Source organism: Diabrotica undecimpunctata, chromosome 10 (assembly GCF_040954645.1).
Source record: "Diabrotica undecimpunctata isolate CICGRU chromosome 10, icDiaUnde3, whole genome shotgun sequence".
Taxonomy (NCBI): Eukaryota; Metazoa; Arthropoda; class Insecta; order Coleoptera; family Chrysomelidae; genus Diabrotica; species Diabrotica undecimpunctata.
The window spans coordinates 75,320,318-75,342,936 of NC_092812.1; the positions used below are offsets into that span (position 1 = coordinate 75,320,318).

A 22,619-nucleotide genomic window follows, 5' to 3' on the forward strand; every position below is an offset into this window, starting at 1 on the left:
ACAAAATTTAAATACCTGGGTACAGCTACAAGCATTTCTTCAAGTTCAGTGTTGCTAGTAAAAATACAAATAAGATCTTATACATAAGCGTGATCCATCCAGTAGTCATATACCTATGGAAATCTAATAAATTGTAACCGGTGAAGTCCAGGGGATTAAGCAGAAACTAGGAGCTGCAGCTACTGTTTGGAAAACCAGATTTGAAAACTGAAATAAAGAAAGGGCAGATAAAGTGGGCTGGTCACATACAAAGAGCAGGGGAGGAAAGAACCATCAAAAAAGTGTTTCTGGGTGGTCCAAAAGGAAGAAGTAGAGGAAGACCCTGTTTTAGATGGGTAAAAGGAGTGCAGGATAATCTAAAAAGATTGGGAATCCGACGATGAAGGCTAGCGGGCCAAAAAAAACAGGGAAAAGTGGCGAGAGACTCTTTAAGTGTTGTAGCGCCCTAAAGCAAGGTAAAGACAACTAGGCATGAAAAATGCAAACAAGAATATGCAGACGAAAAACTTTCAAAAGCAAAAGAAAAATGTAATATTGCAAACAACAATCAGAGAAATATATACAGCAATAGTTTTAGAATGATGTTTGAAAAAGGAACAAGGAAAAACAACAGAAACGTTGAGAGGTGCTCAGATGATTTAAAGCAAGCTGATGAACGCTAAAGCAGGTTAACATACGACAGACAATTTGGGGTATTGATAAACACGGATTGGAATTGCTGATTTATAATATTGATGATCTGGCATTTTATAATTAAGGAACAAAGCAAAATTAACGATATTATTTGGTTTTTAATGTATACTGATTTTACAAAAGAAATGCAAAAGTATTTAAAACTGTATTATATAATAGAGGAAAAATAAAAACATGATTCTAAAAGCAGTAATAAAAAAAATTATATATATATATATATATATATATATATATATATATATATATATATATATATATATATATAAGATTAAACAAGGAAAAATGATAATATAATTTCGGAGAATAAGAAAATTAAAAAAAGCCTTTGGATTTTATCCAGAGATTCGCGATTAAATAACCAATGTAACGGAGCATTATTCTGTTTTTAAAATGTAGTAATTAAGTACTATTATGTTTACATAAAGTTTTATTCAGATTTTTTATAAACACATTTATAAGACAGATTTTTCGGAAACTGATCTAAAATCAATTTATTCTGTAAAATTCACGACCGAAATTAAATTATCTGTTCTCATGACGTATATTTTTATACCTATTAATAATCATGTGTAAAATAATTTATTAAAAATATAACTTGGTTATTTTCTAACTTTGAAATATGTATTTATCATACGGGGAACATAAAAATGTCAATAGAGTATAAATCAAGATAATATGATACTCATCTAAAAGAACTAATATCAATAGTATTGATGCATGCAGAGTGTGTGAAAAGATAATAGGATAACTAAAAAACCATATGTTTAGCAATCAATCGTTCCACATATGACTATAGCACAAAAATAAATAATGTAAAAATACAAAAAAAAAAAACTAAAAATCTGGCAATGGCATCACAGTGAAAACGAAACGGTGCTTCAAGTGCCACACATTATTACCTGATAGGGTAGTAGCTCTCTGTTTTCGTCCATGTTGGTGATCTCGAAGGTGGGCGGCTGAGTAAAGGGTCCTTTTCCTGGATAAGAAGTGCTTCTACGGAATTTGACAGGTGAAATGACCTGCTGTTGATTGAAAGTAGGACTAGGTTTACGACCCGCCCCTCCGAGACCTACTCCCATCTGTTGTAAGGGAGGAAGATTTGGAACGCTACGGCCACGGTTCCACACGGAAGAATTTCCCGGAGACCAATTTTGACCCGGTGGAGGATTGGCCCAGGTACCGTAACCTTTATACAACGGATGATTCGATAAAGATTGTTGTCTTGCCATATTGTGGGGAAAATTGTGGCTAGCTGTGATGGCTCTTCGGCCTTGGTTCACGTGATTCTGATTCATGTTATTACCACCAAACATTTGTTGTTGAGTTGGCGAAGAAAAATTTTGAAAGCCCATACCTCCGTTGACACTAGCAAAATTTGGTGCATATCCGTCTTCTATAGCCGTCGACCAAAGAGCTCCAGCTGGTGTACTAGGCTCAGCAGGATGGAAGAGAGGTTGTAGAGTCGGTACTGTCTTGTTTCTTGAAACCGGATCGTTCAACTTGTCCGAGAGATCGTTGACAGAATTTTCGCAGTCCTTCGAAACCGCAACTGCGGATGCTACTGCTGCAGCGGCTGCCGTTGTACCAACATTTTTATCTATTGCGGAAGTGGTAACCGAGGAGGTGGATGTCGGAAGAGATAGTTCTTCCGCGTTAGCACCACTGACGGAGACACTTGATGCTTGATTCTTCTCGGAGGCGGAAAGATCATCTTGCATCGTTGGATTGTATAATTTTGCCTGTTCAACTAATCCCGTCGCCACTGAAGACGAAGAGCTCGTAGGTGTGGTGTAGAATAACGTATTCGCAGTCGGATTGCTCTTAGCGGAATTCACGGATATTTCTACTACACTCAAACCGATGTTCGCATTACCACTAGAACTAAACTCCCCCATGAGTATACGTCACTGACTAGATGCGGAGCACGATGTCCCGTATCTGTATTTGCGTTATGTCATACACATACACCCGTCTGAACGTGAACACACAACCAGTGAACCACCAGCCTACATTCATGTTAGTGTCATTAGTTTGCATGGAGGACCACGATCTCCGAGAACTAACGATCGACCTCGATTCTGGACGAATATACGAACCTGCCAAAGATTGCATCGCCTGAGTTTGCGCCACCTAACTCATTTCTTCTTTTGTTTTTTAGTCCGGGAAATATTGGTTGCGTATATAACGAAAATTCGGTAAAGTATTTCGTTTTCTATATCACCTTTTTTATAAAGCGTTATAGTTATTTGTCAATTAAGGTCATCCTTTTATACATTAATATTATTATGAAAGTTGTACGTTTATATACAGGGCGTTAAAGTTTCATAAGATAGAAGTAAGTAATGATTAATTTTTAATAGAAAACTAACTAATAAAATATATTTCGAATAAAAAATTATTATTCGGACAAATGTTGACTGGAATCAAAAATATCCGAAACGTGGCAAACGGTATTCGTATTATTATTGTTAAAAAAACCGGAACGTAAAAATTGTGAAAACTTTATAGGTATAACTATTAAATGTAATATATACATTAGAAATTATTAAAAATAATTTAAAAAATATTACAGAAGCCATTATAAGCAACAAAAATAACTAACGACGATATTTTCATTTTAAAACAAATTCTTGAAAAAAGAACAAATATTGACAATGATACTGACGTAAAGAAAAAACTCCAAGACAGATTCCAAACTAACGAATGAGATCTCCCAGAATCAAACTCGATCAATGAGAAAATAAAAGAATACAGAACAAAATAGAAAAAAAAAATCTATACAGAACGGATAAATGATGTATGTGATCTAATATGTAAAAATCATAATATGAAAATATCGACAGTGGAGTGACAAATGATCATGTTGAGTTTGGATAAGGAAAAGAACAAAATGCATAAGTTTATTTTATTATAACTATTTCTGTAACTAGATAAATTTTAATTATAGGGAGACATATGTTTAGGGAGACGCACATAGTTGGTGTTGATTTATGACGAAGTTAAACTGCTGATAGATACATTCCTAATGCTTTGAAGGAATGCTAAGTTGGGAAAAAATTCTAAACTTTCTTACAGTATAAAAAATGCTTAAAAAACTTGAACTGTTTAGTCTCAAAAAATAGACTGAATAGTGTATTGTGTGATAGAAAAGTCGCAACAAAAGAGAAAGATAAATTATTTAAAATCCTCGTAAAATATACGATGTTAAGCAGTGAATGGTCGACAATTGAAAAAAACAAGAACAGCGAATGCATGTTACAGAAATGAGAATGCTTGGGACTATCGAAAAATTATAAAAGATAGTTTGGATATATTCAACGCTGAAATTATAATCTACCAATCAAGTTCTGTAGAAGTAGATACAACTAAGCGAAACACAGTTTGGTTTCAGAAACAACCTTTGAACCAGAGAAGCATTATTCAATTTGCAGGTCTTGGTTCAAAGATGTAGGATTATAGAACAACCAATATATGTGTTTTATTGACTTTGAAAAAGCCTTTGACTGGGTCACCCACAACAAACTGACAGGTGTCTTGAAACAGGTAGGAATTGATGACCAAGATCTCCGTATTATCAAAAATTTGTATTGGCATCAATGTGCAAACATACGAATTGGTCAGAATACGACGGAAGCAGTGGAAATACGACGTGGAGTGAGGCAAGGGTGTATTTTATTGCCTCTACTTTTTAATGTTTACTCCGAATTTATTTTAAAAGAAGCCTTAGATGAATATGCTGGCATTAAAATCAACGATCAATCAGACGACATGGTACTGATTGCATCCAATGAACAAGAGTTGCAAATACTTATAAACAGGGTAAACGACACATGTGTTAAATATGGTTTAAAGCTTAATACTTCTAATAAAAAACGTATGGTTGTCAACAAAACAGAGTTACAACCAATGAACATCAGAGCGGATGGAATAGAGTTAGAAAGAATTCACAATATCACCTATTTGTGGCTAGTGCTAACGATAACTGGGATATTTATAATCAAAGAAATGAGAATACGCATTGAAAAAACCAGAGCCGCTTCTATAATTTAAATAAAATTCTCATTAATAGAGATATTACATTAAACCTTTAAACCAGACTAATACGCTGCTACATATTCTCCACATTGCTGCATGGCATTGAGAGCTGGACTCTTACAGCAACACTAATGAAAAAACTTAAGGCCTTTGAGATGTGGATTACCGACTATTTCGGCCGTGTAATGAGACATTCAGAGAGGTATAACCTTCTACACCTCATAATACAGAGCAAGATCGCCAGAAGAAGCGCAGGCCAAAGAAGAACAACCTGGCTCCGAAATCTCCGAGAGTGCTATTAAGAGACATTTGCATTATTTGCTTTATTTGTTTTCATTACCTCGTAGCGTGTATAAGCGAAAATGCTTTCTTGTGTGTTGAAGAAAATTGTTTTTATACTGAAGAAATAATAAAATCTAAGTATGGAATAAATATAGATCTTCTGAAGAATCCTTGCACAGTTTTAGATGGGTGATTTGATCTGTAAGTCTGTTTTTCCACTACTCGAAGACGCTATATTCAACATTCAGTTTGTAGCAATTTTTTTGAGCTTCCTCAAAAATGACGGCAAACTCCATAGATGTATTATCGCGATGAGATTGAAGCATATCAGTTAATTTATTTACGTGACCATATTTATATCCATATTTACTTCCTATAATTGATTGCACACGGTTCGAGCTTTGGCAGAATAAACAGCAATTATTAATAGTGTCACAATGTATGTTGGAGTAGTTGCATTCGTTATTTTTCGTTTAAGAATTCAGTGCGCCCTGCGAAAGTTTATCTAAAACTTGTACAGTACTCGCAAAATATTCTGATAATTTTGTAGTTTGCTATCCAAAGCGTTTCTGAAAATAGCCTTATATATGGAATTGTATTCGCCGGAACGTACTTTTTCGAAAAAAATATAATATCCTTTTTAGTTCTAACAGTATTTCTCACTTCACTTACAGTATTCGGTCATAAATTCGGTAAAAAAATTTAAAACTTAGGACAAAAATGGAGTATTTGGAATGTTCATTTAAAGATGGAGTTACTACAAATAAAATTATATGTTTGGATGGTGAAATTATTGTAAAAAATAATAGTTTTAAGTACCTAGGATCGGTACTACAGAGTAATGGGTAAATAAATGGAGATGTATGCAGTAGAATTAGGATTGGATGGATGAAGTGGAAGAAAGCGAGTCGTGTGTTGTGTGAGAAAAATTCCAATGAAGTTGAAGGGAAAATTATATAAAACATGTATGGAAGACCAGCTATGATGTATGGAACTGAATGTTGGTCAGTTAAAAAGAAAGAGCAACAACGAATGTATGTGGTGGAAATGAAAAAACTTAGATGGATGAGTGCAGTGACAAAAAAGAATAAGTATATTAGGGAAGTAGGGTGGCACCAATTGATGCCAAAATGAGAGAGCATACATTAAGGTAGTTTGGTCATGTTAAACGTCGAGACGTTAATCACCCAATACGAAGAATTGTTGATCTGCATGTTTCTGGAAGTAGTAGGAGAGGAAGACCAAAGAAAACCTGCGGGACATGCTCAGTTAGGATATATGCGTGAAGGGGAATGATATTGGTATGACCCAAGATGGAAACTTATGGAGAAATGTAGTTAGGAAAGCCTACCTCGCATATGGATAAAGGCAAAGAGTATGATGATGATGACAGAATGTGTACCGTTTTGTTTCAAATAGACTTCGGCCTGGTGCTATTCGACACCCACCCACACACAAGCTGATTGAGAGATTTTTAACAAAACAAGTAGACGAATTTCCTGACTTCAAAATCTGAAAGCTTTAATGTTTAATATAGCAACCACAGAATTTTTTCGTACAGCAGTCAAATAAAGTGTGAATTGCTATCATGATCTCCAATATCCGGAATGGATAGTCGCCCTGCGAAGAAGAAGAAATGTATTTTGCGACTCTGAGCAAAATTAAATAATTTTCTCAATATAAAAAATGATTCCCATGTCTGTTATAAAACTTTTCACATTAATTTTTTAGTAGATATAATTGCGTTAAAATAATGAAATGCTAATGCGAGTAAATAGTATAAGATAAGATACAAATTTATACATTTCTATCTGTATATTCAGGATCAGGAAGAGATCCTTTTTATCGGATCGCTATGATTACAAATAGCTCGAGAAGTCCTGGGTTATAAGTTCGCTGACGTATACTACTCCTCGATGCGCACGCACAGGATCGAACAGCTGATGACGACACATTTATGGAGTATGGAGCAATACAACACTGTTTGTAAATATTCTTATATGATTCTTCTAGAGGGAGCCACTCATACACCAAGATATTGGTTTTTCAATCTTATGAACTTGTGTAAAAGCTAATGATTATATCGCTTTTTCTTTATAAACTTTTAAACAAAATTTATTTTTATTTAATTCCCGATAAAATTCTGTATGATTCGATTGAAATAATACCGCAATGTTCACTAATTTACAAACGCTACATTTAAAACAATCAATCGATATTATTTGGTTCAAGCTTTTTGAGAAACAACTTTAACCCAGTTTGTATATGTTCCTTGTCCAATTGGGGAGGTCATCCCATTGTCATGACTATTGCAGATTATGCGGTATTGCCTTGCTGATATTTTAAATGTCCTTGTTTTGTTTTCGTTCTTGGATTAGAAAAAAACGATTTTTAAAAGCAGAAGTCTTTTGATATACTTTATTTTATATAGGAAATATTACTGACTTTATTTTTAAATGATAAGTCAATAATACTGTTATTAAGACTACACCCACTTTAAATGGAACAATAATGTAGCAATTTATTGTAGTTAATCGAAAAAATTAAAATAATTTGTTTTTTAATGAGAATGTAGATTTATTTTTTAAATAGTTTGAGTGACCACTTAGTAAAATTAAAAAATAACAAACCATTAGTAACTGGATAAATTAAATAAAACTGGACATTTGTAAAATTATAATAAATCTGGAACACAATGTATCATTTTGAAATAAGAATTAAAACCATCGTTAGACCATGTTGGTTCAGATGCACCGGCGCTGAGGCACTTATAAACATTATATGAAAACTTCGAATGAAATTGTGCAATTTACAGACTCTAATAAACTTTATACAATACTTGAGGCATTAAATATATTTTATTTTCATTATTTTTAAAATATTCGTTTTATAATAAGAAAATATGCTTTAATATGACGTTCTAAATTTCTAGCAAACTGTCTTCCTTAAGGCCCACATTGCAAAACTCATTCGTTTCGGTCTCTTCATCTAATCTTTCAATAATTTTGTCTTGTTCCTCGCAGAAACTCTTAAAAGAAGTTCAATCTTCTCGCTCCACCTAATGCACTCCAAAATGGGAGTCTAGTAACTTCTTGGCGTCGTCAAGTTTCTTTTTATTTACTGCCATCTTTCTGAATCTCAACAACATTCATCTAGGTTGATCGTTTCCCACGATTAAAAATTGGTTTTGTCTCTCCTATATCGCTGTTGTAGTTTTCCTCGCCTCTAACTTTAATTTTGTCTTCCTTTTTTTTAATTATGATTCGTTTGGCAATTAAAAACTTGAAATGCCAGGACTGAACACCTTTCAAGTATTGCTTTGCCACTTCCTTTCAGAACTTTACTCCACAATCTGCCAATTTAGTAACGGTTCTCCTTTCCATAAAAATATCATCCAGGTGATTTGTTGTTTTGAAGTTTGGCTTTTGAGGAACCTTTTATGACAGTAAAGTTAAATGTGTTACAGGCTGTAATAGGCGATTTGGTCTTGACTTTCGGATTAACCAAGTTCTTTTGACAGTCAAAAGATAAAATCGGGGATATCTGGCTTTGTTTCCCTTAACTTAGAAAAAACACTTTGCCGTTAAGTACATAAATTCTTTTCTCAATTCGGTATCCTTTTCTTGTTTTATTTTCTCAGTTAAAGAACTGCGCCGGGAGCATGTATCAGATGCTGGCGAACCAAAGCTGATGTTATATTCTAGGCAAAATATATTTTTAAAAAAAGTTGTTTTAACTGTCAAATTGTTTTCAGGTACTTGATCATTACACATTGTGAGCAGTTTATTAATAGTTAAATCAGAAGCCAAATACTGTCGGTTACTTTTTTTCTCTACAATAGTCCACATCAGAACATTGCATTTTTTTTTAAAACATTTTGACTGCCTGTTTCTTTTGAGTACAAAGAGGTTGTTGTTTTGAACCACCTCAATTCTGTTTCAAGGGTAATTCGCTTTGTAAAAAATGCGATTAATTCTTTGAATGCGATACTTGGAAACTTGAAGAATATCCTTAAATGCATTTTGATATACCTGTACTTTGAAGCCCTTCGTTTCCCTTATTTTTACAAAGAACTGGATAGCTACCAAATTTTTAAATAAACCTGCTTTTTTTGCTCTTAATCTTGAATGTACACCGACAGACATATAATTCAAGATAAAGTTGTCTTGTCCAGTCTTCGTTTTCAGAGAATAAAATAGGGTATGGAAATCTTTAATATTTTGCATTCTGAGCATGAACAGCGATATATTTTCCCGTTGAATGCTTGTATTTTGGGAAAATAGGAGACGGCGTCTCTCTTTTCCTTGTTCCATGGATAAACAAAATGATTCATTATTTTCCATACTGTTATTAAATATTTAATACTTTTTGTCAAAGAAATTTTTAAATGTCAACAGAACAAAACGTTTTCAAGTCGTTTGTCTGATGGATATTATAATAATTGTTCAGTGACGCGTACGAAATACAAATTCTAAGTTTCTATTGGCCGCCCGAACAAGGTGAGTTTTGGAATGATAGACGCGATGGATAAGGCAAGTTATGAAATGATGCTTGGATTTTCTTATGCTTTTACCGCAGGATAAAGGAAATTTACACAACGGTGTTGATAGGATCAATAAAACGACCTGAATTCATCTAGATCCAAGGAGAAGAATGATCCATTTGGTACTTCCTTGAAACTAAGATTGGTAAAAACCGGAGAGTCCACCTGCACTGTGGAAAAATCATCTAGTCTGACATTAGTTGATAAAATAGGGAATTCTGTAGATAAAGCATGGATCAGCATGTTTTCCTAACGGCCCTCAACCTTTTTGTATAGTAACAAAAAAGTTTTGTTAGAAATAAAAGAGAAAGTTTGGTTCTAAATAGGCCGACTCTGAACTGACTCTAAGAATATGCAAGCGGTTTATATGATGTTAAGCTGAAAGAATAAAAAACCTGTGCAAAAAAAGTGCTTTAAAATGTGTGTCCGATGATTGCATGCGGTTATACCACCCATATAACACCGAATAGTTAATCAATAAAATGTATTATTCTTTAATGACAAATTAGGAGGATCTTCCAAAAGTTTTTTGCATTTGTAAAGCTGTTGATTGCTAGAGATTCTGGACCTTATATAATGCAAAAGTACAAGACATCTGTCCAAGTTTGATCATTATCTTCAGTCAATTTGATCTTGAAATAGAATTAAAAGTGTCTGAGAAATTTTCAAGTACTGATGGTATCGGTACGGATGCCGGAACTGCTAGGATGATATATTGTGTTACAGATTTGAAATTCCTAGAAAGATAGAGGTGCTTATAGTAACTAATATTCTCAGTAATCTGAACAATCATGTTCAAATTTTTCTTCAAAATTATCGTCCGATCAGTCTTCATTTTCATAGAGATGCTAACAAAACGATTAACTCCCAAACTAGATTTTTATAAACCTAAAGAGCAAACGGGTTTCAGATCTGACTATGTTATAAAAACCGTGAAAAGACCGTAAACTACAAAAGAAAATTACGATTTTCTCATATTTCTTAAAGGTAAAACGCTATAGTTGATATTTTCCAAATATTTCATTTATGATCTTTCATTTTTATGAAGCATTCCCTATACAGAAACTCACTACATTCCGAGATATTTTTAACTTTCTTCAAATTTCAGGAGTACCTTGAATTTTTGTAAGTAGAAATAACTAGTGTAATAATAGAACAAAATTATTTTTATTGAATAAATAACTAATACAAAATATAATATATAAAAATATGTAATGAATGCAATAATAATTAATGAGATATTAAAGAAATAAGTCTAAAGTCAATGTTCACAATGTCCACATCCAACGTCTATTCAAGTTTGTAACCAATACCCAAATGACCGAGCCACATTTCTTAACATTTGTAAGTCAATATTATTAAAAAGCTTCTCTAATTCTATGTTTCATATTATCTGGCGTTGTTGGAGTCTTCTGGTACACAATGTATTTTACATAGCACCACATGAAAAAATTAATTTTTGACAATTCCGGTGATCGTGGTGGACAAACAGTTGAGAACCAACTGCCTATTTACCTCACTGGAAAGTTAATATTCAGATGAATAAGATCAGTGTGATGAATTGGAGCACCGTCGTGTAAAAACCACATTTTTTGTCGAATATTAGGTGGAACATTCTGCAGTAGTAATGGCAAATTATTATTCAGAAAATCCAGAGATATCACGTAGCACCATTCAGACGGTTGTCAAACAATTCCCCAACAATGCCACCCCAAATATTTATATATATATATATATATATATATATATATATATATATATATATATATATATATATATATATATATATAGTTTGACTATGACTATGAGTGATGATATTGTGATCATCAGTAGTAGCTTTTTTTTTGAGGATGTAAAATATTATAAAGACGTATGTTAAATTTAAAGTAAAAGGATACGCCCGAGTGCATTTCCCCTTTTGGAAATCATGCTCTCTCTGCTACCAACTAAAATCATCCTCAGCCACACACGCGCATCTAGTCTTGTTTAAACCGTCCTAACCAGTAAATCTTTCTTCTCTTCTGTTTTTCCCCTGAGCGTTTATGTCTGCTGTCGTTCCCTTTCTAGGATCTCTTCCTGTTCCTCTTTATTATTTTAGTTATTGCCCACAATATTTCTTTGTATTCATTTTCTCCTCTTCTTGCCACTTCCATTATGTTATTCGCCCTAACTTCTCCCACCCTTTCATATAGCTCCGTCCTCCCGTTCGCTAACATTTTGCAATCGAACACACAGTGTTCCGACATAACGATAACTTCTAAATCAATGCGGTTGCCGTCTGCTTGCTTCCCTATCTTTACCAGGTAGGCTCTGAAATAACCGTGCCCCGTAAGGAACTGTGTGAAGAAACAGTTAGTCTCCCTATGGCTGTGTCCTACCCAGTCTCTCACGTTTGGAATGAGAGCTCTTGTCCATTCAACCCTATGGTCGTTTTCTCACTCTTCGTGCCATTTCGCGTTGATCACCCCTCTCTCGTTCGCTTTGTTATTTTCACTCATCCCGTACGTGATTGCTCTTTCTCTCACTAGTAAGTGAATTTTTGGAACCCCTGCTATTACTTGTAAGGCAACTGTCGAAATCGTCTTCTATGAGCAGACTACTCTCAGCAGGACCTTCCTCTTGAACTTTCTCCAGAATTCTTCCGTATTTTTGTTTATGCATTACCTGCTGCCATACTGGTGCTGCATATAGTATGGTGGAGTGGACCAATTTCATGGGAATTCTCCTTCTACCTGTCACCGGACTTCTTGTGTTTGGCGTGATCTTTGTTAGTGCTGCTGTTCTTTGATCGGATTTTTTCGCAGCGTACATTATACGTTCACCGCAGGTCTGTTTGGTGTCTATTATTTCGCCCAGATATTTGACTTTCTTGACTGGTAGGATATTTTCTCCTGTCAAAGTGAAGGAGATATTCTCTCTCGCTTTTAGACCATTGAAGATTATGGCCTCCGTCTTCTGTGTGGTTAGCGTCAGTTCTCTCTCCCCTAGCCACATCCTAACTAGTTCAAGGGCTGTGTTTGCCCTATTCATTATGGGCCCATTCTCGAGGTGCTCCACTAGTATGACCAGGTGTCTGCGTAAACAATTGCCTGTATTTCCTCTCCTAGGTTTATCTTCAGTATGTCAGTATAGAGTACATTCCAGAGCAGCGGAACTAGGACCGAGCCCCGTGGCACTCCCGCAGATATTTTCGTTGTGTCATCTTTAGTTATATTAATGCTCCTGTCTGTGAAATAATCCCTCACCAAGTTCTGCAGGTATGGCGATATTTCCATTTCTTCCAATAGTCTGAGGATTTTCCCCAGCTCACGTTGTTGAGTGCGTTCTTGATGTCGAGGAAGAGTGCCACCATCCACCTACCCCTGAATGCTTCTTTCTCCTTTATAAACTATTGATGCCATTAATGGCAGATCTGCCTTTTCTGAACCCATACTGTCGGTCCGACAGACCTCCCTTTTCTCCTATTTCTTTTTCGAGCCTTGACTTTATGAGTATTTTGAATAGCTTGCCTAGTGTATTTAGTAAATATTTTGGCTTAAAAGCACCCGGTTCTTCCACTTCTTTAATAGGTTTAGCGATATGGATAAGGTTTGCCGGTTTCCATACCGTGGGGAATTTTTGTCTTTTAAAAAAGTCGTCCATTTTGTTTTTCATCCATTCAACCTTTTCCTCAATAATAGTTTAATAATTTCCGGCGCAATTCTGTCAGGCCCGGGTGCCTTCCCAGTCTTTAGTGCTTTTCCTGCTTCCATAATCTCTTTCATTTTGAAGCCGTTTGTTGGTGCCTCTATAGGTACATCTTCATCCTCTGTAGATACATCCCCATCCTCTATAGATAGATCTGACCTAGAGCGAACAAAAGGATACATTAATTTTTCAAAAGCTATTACGTTTGGATTCCTCCGTCCAAGATATCGTTCTTGATATATTCTGGATGCAAGTAGGCAATTTCTCGAACTTTCTCCTAAGACCCGATCATAGCTGTTAATTTTTTTACAAAAAAATTAATGTTTAAAATTAAAAACAAGCCACACAGACCGATTAAAAAAGTAATACTATGAAAACTATAATTTTTCAAAGCCTACTATTTTACCTTTGTTAACTAATACAAGTGGCTTTTTACTTATTAATAAATTACTCGTCACATTCGACAGTTATGAATGTTTTACTAAAAACTTCGTGGCTTAGAATACTGTTGATATAAAATTAATCTAAAAACTGTTACACTTACATTTAAAAATATGAGAAAGACGAATATATATATATATATATATATATATATATATATATATATATATATATCAGGGAATCAATATCGATGGTTTGGGATTAAACCACTTACTCTTTGATGAAGAGGTCCCTAATTGTTGCTTAGTTACTAGCTACAAGAAATCCATATACGATGCAGAAATTGAATACGTTATATCTTATTAAAACTGAAATAGGATTAAAATTGAAATAAAAATATGTGTTGTTTTGTACTAAAAAATATGTATTGATTTAATGCTTTATTCCAATTCTGATTTTTTTTGTAATATCGGTACCAGTCCATGTCATTTGTGCATTAAAGATTGATCATTTTGAAAACTAAATCATACTAAATTAAGTATATTCATATTTTATGCCTATCAAATCGATACAAATTAAATTTAAATACCTAAATTACTACACATAAAATTACCTCGTAAACATTTTATTACATAAACATCGTAAAGGAAACTGAACTATTAATAGCTACTAATAAGTAAACAAAAAAGGAGGAATTTAAACCACCAAACCTGAATGGAACAAATATAAATCTGGTGAGTGAAGTTAAGTATCTTAGGGTAGTACTAGATTCGAAGTATCCTTAGAATCAGCAGATAGAACGAATAATTAAGAGTGCGGTGACTACGTTAATTACTAAAGAAGCTTCAAAATAGTGCCATACTCAAACCAGGCAAAGTGCAAGGACTTGCTTATCTTGCATATCTACAGCAACTATGAAGGACCCAATTTATTTCAATAAATATCTTATTACAAAAATACCGTGATCAAAGAAAAAATGTATTTGCATGCTTCGTGGACTTCGAAAAGGCATTCGATAAAGTACAGCATGTAAAATTAATGCAGATGCTAAAAAATATAGGAATAGATGACAAAGATATTCGTGCCATTAAAAATCTCTACCTGAACAAACTACTATCGTAAAAATTAGAGACAACTATACCGAATGATTATGCAGGGAAAGATCCAAGGAAGGAGAAGCATAGGGAGGCGTAGAATGTCATGGCTACGCAACCTTAGAGAGTGATACGGATGTACATCAAATGAACTTTTCAGAACAGCCGTCTCAAAAGTCCGAATAGCCATAATGATTGCCGACCTCCGCCGCGGAGATGGCACTTGAAGAAGATACCGACGAAATCTTCTTACAACGAGGAGTCAGAAAGGTGTGCATTTGGTCCCCAACATTGTTCAATGTTTACTCAGGCCAGTTATTTAAAAAGGCACTGGAGAGACAGTCATATGGAATAAAAATCAACTACGTAATGTAATTCGATAGGCGGACGATACAATAATTTTGTCAGAAAATATAAAAGGTCTCCAAATTCTGCTTAATCGTATTCACGAAGTATGAGAGGAAATGGGGATTAAAATAAACTCAAACATAATCAAATTCTTATTCTTTAGTCGTAACCCACATTCAGATGCAGAACTTCAATTAAATGGAGTCCAAGTTAAAAAAGTTCACAAAATTACATATTTGGGAATTGTTATAACGGTACAACTAAATCCAGACATAGAAATAAAACGCAGAATAACAAGGACTAAAACTACTTTTATGAAAATGTAGAGATTTCTTTGCAATAATCATCTCCGTTTAGAACTAAGACAAAGACTGGTTAAGTTCTATATTTGGTATGTACTTTTGTATGGAGCAGAAATGTGGACACTAAAAGTATCAAATATGAATAAAATTGAAGAACTAGAAATTTGGATTCATAGACGGATGCTGAAGATACCTTGGGCAGCAAGAAAAACTAATGAGGAAGGACTAAGGAGGGTCAATAGAGATAGAGTATTGCTAAAGCTGTTAAACATCGGAAAATGTCTTATCTGAGACATATAGTTAGAGGAAATCGATATAGAATACTACTACTGATCTTTAAAGGCAAAATAGAAGGCCGCAGAGGTGTAGGAAGAAAACAGGTTTTTTGGTTAAAAATATTTGTGAATGGACTCGGATATCAAATGCAGGTCAATTATTCCATGTGGCAGAAGATCGACAAAGAAGCCTTCGCAATGGTGATCGCCAACGTTATATAATTATGCTATGGCACGGGAAGAATAACAAAGAAACAGACAGCGTGGTGGTACAAAAGAATAAAAAAGCAAGTAAAAGTGAAGAAAAGAGGATGGAAACAATATCTGAAAGACAAAACAAATGAGAAGTACAATAAATATAAAAATGAAAAGAAAAAGGTAAAAATATTGGTAATAGCATAAAAGAGAGATAATTGGAAAAAGTTCGGAGAGAAAATGTAAGAAAATAGCAAAAGTCACCAAAAGCTATTCTACAGAATGTTGAAGACGATAAGAACACAAAAAAAACATAAATATACAGCATTAAAAATAAAAATTAATAACGGAAACAAAAGCAATAGTTAAAAGATGGAAAACAACACTTTTAAGAACTGCTAACGGATATAAACCAAGCCGACATTAATAAAGAACAAGATAATATATTGGAAGATAACCAAGGAAGAAAATTCAATAAACGAGTAAGAACTAGAAGAAGCAATAAAAACGTTGAAGTATGGAAAAGCTCCTGGAGATATAAAAATTTGAACAATGGAGAATAAATATTACTAAAAATAATGACTAAAATATGGAAAAATGAAGATATACCGGAAGATTGGAAAGCGCCATATGTGTAATAGTACCCATGTACAAAAAATGAGATAGGAGAGAATGTAAAAACTACAGAGGACTGGCGTTGCTATGTACATATATGAAACTTCTAGAAAAAATAATAAACAAACGATTAAGAACAATTACAGAACACACATTAAACGAAGCATAAAGTGAATTTATAAGTGGTAGGAGTATACAGGATCATATATTTACTTTAAGACAAATAAATCAAAAAGCGCTGCAAGAGAAAAATATACGTAGCATTCCTTGACATAGAAAAAGCCTTCGATAAAGTACCTATGAAGACAGAAACTATGGAAAAGATTAAGAGAAAAAGGAATGGACAACAAGTTATTAGGTTAGGTTAGGTTAGGTTATTAGGAATGATTCAAAAAATCTACAATGAGAAAAACAACGCCGTAATTAGTAATAATACAAAATCAGATACTTTTACAATAAATGGAGGCTTAAGACAGGTAGGAGTACTTAGCCCAATACTGTTTTTAATATTTATGGACGGAATTTTTAAGACATGCATAACAAGAAGTAAAAAACTGAAAGTAGGGTTTAGAAATCTGCAAAGAGTAGAAATCTCGGATGGAGTATATGCTGACGATTTGGTGCTAATTACAAAAACTGAAAAGGAACTTCAGAATAATTTGGAAATATGGAAAGAATTAGTAGTGAAAACGAAATGAAGATAAATATTATCATAACAAAAGTTATGCAGATGACAGATGAGAGATAGAACAAGTTAAAACTTTTACATACTTAGAAGTAATAATAGAAGAAACAGGATCTCTGGAAACAGAAATCAATAGCAGAGTAGAGAAAACGCTACAACTGTATCATACAATGAACAAAACATTTATATGTAGAAAAGAAATATCACGAAATACAAAAATGAAAGTTTTCAAAGCAGTTTATAGACCTTTACTAACTTTTGGCTTGGCAGCGAATCATGGGTACTAACGGAAAACGGCAAAAGAGCAAGATACAGTCTGTAGAGATGTAGTTTTTAAAAAAAGTTAAAAGCGTTACCAAAATGGATGGAATAACGAGCACAGATATATGGGGCGAACTGAAAATACAGTCCACATTGGAGATTATAGAAGAGAGACAGCTGAGTTGGTGGGATCTTTTACACCGGATGAAGAATACCGGACTATTGAGAAAACTGTGGGAAGCAAAAATAATAAAAAACAAAAAAATAGGAAGACCAAGACATGGGATGAAGTAATCGGGACGATATTGGAGAGAAGACGAGCGACATGGACAGGCGCAGGAAGGTTGGCACGAAACCCCAAAGAATGGAAGAATTTTAAGAAGTAAATTAAACCTTACATCATTATAACATTAAAAGGTTTTTGATTATATATATATATATATATATATATATATATATATATATATTTATATATATATAAGAATGGCATCGTGGCGAGTCATTCACCGAGGCATTGCCGGTATAAGCAATCCTCCTCATTTACCAACGGCTTAGGGCGGATGAGTTAGTAAATGGTACGGCACTATTTTGTTCTAGGGTTGGAAAATTTGTCGTAAAGGAGGATGAACCGGAAATAAGTCAACGGCGTATGGATATAGAAGGCATTGAGAAACCACTACATTTAAGATTCATATGAATATCTCTTGTACATCTATTATGACTACAGCTTTAAGAGTGAAGACTAACGATCATGTATAGCGGAGTGCAGGTCGTTAGCAAGTTAACGCTTAAGTAAAAGAAAAGGACGCGCCCAGAAAATCTAAAAAGTTTATTAAAATATGCACCTGAAACGTCAAGACCATGTACGAAACAGGCAAAATTTATAATGCCTTCCATGAAATGGAGAAACTGAATATCGATATAATGGGCATCAGTGAAATGCGATGGCCTGATGTCGGAAAATGTCAATAAACGAGCACTAAATATATTACTCCAGAAATACAGAAGGTCAACATAAGCATGGTGTCGGAAAAATGTTAAATAAACAAATAAAAAAGCATGTTATCCAAATAACATAATCCAAATATACGCACCCACAGCAGACATACCGGACGAAGTAATAGAGGTTTTTTATTACGATTTAAAGAAAGTTCTAAATAAGTTAAAAACTCATGAAATAACATTAGTTTGGGTTTAACGTCAAAACCGGTAAGGGTAGTTATGGTGAGGTTCATAGCAGTTGAAATAGAAGAACTGCATAAAAAGAATGATACGTTTAATATGTACAAAAAGGTGCAAAAAATAACTGGACCTGAAGTAGTTTACTTGATAAACAAGGAAATATCATATACAATGAACAAGACAAACTGGAGAGGTGGAGGGAATATATTGAGGAACTTTTTAATGACGAAAGAACAGAATACAAATATCAAATATATCGACTGGTCCAAATATAACCTTCGATGAAATAGAAAGAGCTATACAACTATCAAAGAATAAGAAAGCAACCAGTCCAGATGAAATTCCCAGCGAAATAATCAAACTGTTCGACGATACAGGCAAATATTCTCTTCTAAACCTTTTCAATAAAATACACGAAACAGGGCATATACCAACAGACCGGTTACTGTCAATATTAGAGCCATGTACTGAAAATTTTCTTAAGAATCCTGCACTTGAGAATTTAAAACAAAATAGAAATACATTTTAGCGAAACACAATTTGGTTTCAGAAACAATCTTGGTACCAGAGAAACATTATTTAGTTTGCAGGTCCTGGTTCAAAGATGTAGGGACATAGAACAACCAGTATATATGTGTTATGTCGACTTCGCGAAGGCCTTTGAACGGGTCACACACGACAAACTGATAGGTGTCTTCTTGAAACAAGTCGAAATTGATGACCAAGACCTCCGTATTGCCAAAAATTTGTACTGGCATCAATGTGCAATGGTCAGAATACGCCAGAACCAGTAGAAATAGGACTTGGAGTGAGACAAGGGTGTATTTTATTGCCTCTAATTTTTAATATCTACTCCGAATTATTTTTTTTTTACTCAAAGAAGCCTTAGATGAATATACAGGTATTAAAATCAACGGAATTAATGTCAACCATCTCAGATAAACAGATGACACGGTATTCATTGCATCCAATAAAAAGGAGTTGCAACGACTTATAAACAGGATGACCGAAGTAGGTGTTGAATATGGGCTAAAGCTTAATACATCTAAGACAAAACTTATGGTTTTCAGCAAAACAAAGTTACAACCAATGAACATCAGAGCGTATGGAATGGATTTTGAAAGAATCCACAATATCATCTATTTGAGCGCCAATGTTAACGATAAATGGGATATATACAAAGAAATAAGAATATGCATTGAAAAAGCAAGAGCCGCCTTCTATAAACTAAAGAAAATTCTCATTAATAGAGATATTACATTAAACCTTAAAATCAGATTAATAAGCTGCTAGATATTCTACACATTGCTGTATGGCATGGAGAGCTGGACTCTTACAGCAACACTAATGAAAAAACTGGAGGCCTGTGAGATGTGGATTTGCCGACGAATATTATGGATAAGTTCGGTTGATCGAATAACAAATGAAATAGTTTTACACTAAATGAAAAAGAGCACAAAAATAACTAAAACAATAAAAATTCGAAAGTTACAATATTTCGCTCATTTAATGAGACATCTAGAGCGGTACAACCTTCTACACTTCATAATACAGAGCAAGATCGCCGGAAGAAGCGGCCAAAGCCGAAGAAGAACATCCTGGCTCAGAAATCTCCGAGAGTGGTATCAAGAGGCATCCGCTAATCTATTTGGAGTTGCCGTAAACAAAGTTATTATTGCCAATATGATAGCCAACGTTCGATAATCGGACAGGGTACTGAGAGGACAGGATACTAAAAGAAGAAGTAGGTTTATGGGGATTAAGAGAGTGACATGAGATACGAGAACGCCTATTCACATTTACTACGGAAGAAGAGTTAGTAGTCACCAATACATTCTTCGAATTACCACACAGAAGATTGTATACGTGGCGATCATACGGTGACCACGTCAGAAAATTTCATATGAAATCAGATAGATTGTAATAAACAAAAGAATCAAAAATTCAATAACATCAGTAAAAAAAAATCGGTTGCCTGTAAAGTCGGTTTTACGGGCGAAGATTTTACGTGACAACGTCTTTTTCTCGGTAGAATATTTATTGATATGAATATTATTAAATTGCACAATAGGAACAAGGAATTGAATGAAAATAAGAATTGCACAAATTTTAACTATAGAAATATATTTTGTTTACTAAAACATTGTACATGTAAACTTAAACTTAACTAATTTCTATTTGAGTGATTTTGTTGAGGATAGGACGATGATAGGAGAAATATGAAATGAAAGGAAGTGTTTCTGCTGTAATGTGTAATCCAACGCCAAGAACGCTCGAGAAAGACAGAGACACAAGCACGCACCGATTCAACGCGCCTAATTCTCTAGTGCTGCGCGCGCAGCGGACCGATCATGTTTGAGTGGGAGAGAGACGCAAGGCATTCGCCGGTCCGGCTGGCCTCTCTCTCGTTCGGTGACTCATCGTAACAGACGTGAGCGGGCGTTACACTTTTTCATGAGTGACTCCGAGCCACAACCTAATTTAAGACGTTGTCACGTCAAAACTATCCTGGTGCAGATATTAAGTTGGACCATATCCAACTCAAGTCAGTAAGTTTCGTCTAAAATTTAAAAAAATCCACAAACCTAATCATATAACATATTATGATCTCAAACAGCTAAGAGATAATGACAGCGAACAAGAAATACGGGAATATAATCATACTCAAACAAAGTCAATAACTAAATATTGTGATTTGATTACTATTTAAATGGGAATAAGCCACTAAATATTGTGGTTATATGGTATTAAACCCGATTTGATTGTAATGAAAATTATATTTTTAATTAGCTAAAATTTGACGTTTTGATTTCCACTCCGGAAATCGTTTTCAAAAAGATTATTATTTAAGAATTCTGTTAAAAAGGTGTATAACCGCCAAGTTAAGGTTATGTCTTCTCAAAAAATTGGAAGTTGACTTACTTGGCACTTGGCCTCGGTGTCATTGTGTGTGGGTGAGCGTTCATGCATTGTGTTTGTGTGTTGCCAATATATGTATCGTCAATATTACATCCAATATTTCAATCAACGGTATTGTGTATGATAAAATTCGATGTGTCTCCGAGTTTCTTAATCCGATATTGTCGGTATATTTTTGTTGTCGACTTCTTTTTTAGTATTGGTAACCAAAGCCTGCTACATTCTGCTGATGAGTTGGCTACACATTTTTCTTCATTGAGTAGGATGAGGGCTGCTTCTTTGATTTCTCTCTTTTTCATGTCTGTTTCTTTCATGATTATTGATGCATATTTCCATTGTACTCTGTTTTCATTGTCCCAGGCATGTTTGCATACCTGTGATCTGTTTATGTCCCTATTTTTAATATATGTTTTATGCTCGTTTATCCTGATACTTAGTGGTCTTGCGGTTTCTCCCACCTAGAAATTGTTGCATTCACAGGGTATTTTATAGAAGCAATTTCTCGATGTCTCTTGTGCGTTGTTTGGTTTGGTTTTGGACGGGATAGATCTGAGTGTACTGGTTATTTTAAATGTTGTTCTGATATTGTACTTATTTCCTATCTTTTTTCATTTTTCTGATAAACCCTTTACAGATAGTATTGTTGTCATCCTTGTGTCCCTTTTTGTGAGTGATTCTCGGTTGTGAGTGGTATTTTGTTGTTTTCTTTCTTATATCTTGCAGGTTTTTTTCTTCTTTAAATGCCTTTTCATTGGAGCAGGTGTTTTTGGCTCTATCATATAATGATTTGATGATTCCTTTTTTGATGTTTACGTTGTTATTTGTACCACATACATCAATTCGGCATTTATATCAACGGATAGATTTTTCATATGGAACTTGCCAGCGTATTCTTAAGCAAGATTTACATTTTCATCTGTATCGTTTACAAGTCTTTCACGAAATTACCATAAACGACTATCTCCAAAGGCTAGCCTTCTGTAATTGGTTTTTGAACAATCTCAATAATAAGGATGTATTAGGCAAAACCTTTTTTACTGTTGGCTTCATCTTTCTGGGTACACAAATTCTCAGAATATGAGAATGTGGAGTGCAGATAACCCGCATTAGTTTGTTGAAACG

General features: G+C 34.3%; 1 protein-coding gene across 1 annotated transcript in view; it reads right to left on the bottom strand.

Annotated features, from left to right (window-relative positions):
• Positions 1 to 2,725, bottom strand: part of orb2 (cytoplasmic polyadenylation element-binding protein orb2) — a 316,079-nt gene extending 313,354 nt beyond the window's left edge. The window contains exon 1 of the mRNA XM_072546756.1: positions 1,593 to 2,725. Within this exon, the coding sequence (XP_072402857.1) occupies positions 1,593 to 2,588 (996 nt within the window). The 5' untranslated portion in view covers positions 2,589 to 2,725. The remainder of the gene's footprint in view (positions 1 to 1,592) is intronic.
• Between the last annotated feature and the right edge of the window lie 19,894 nt (positions 2,726 to 22,619).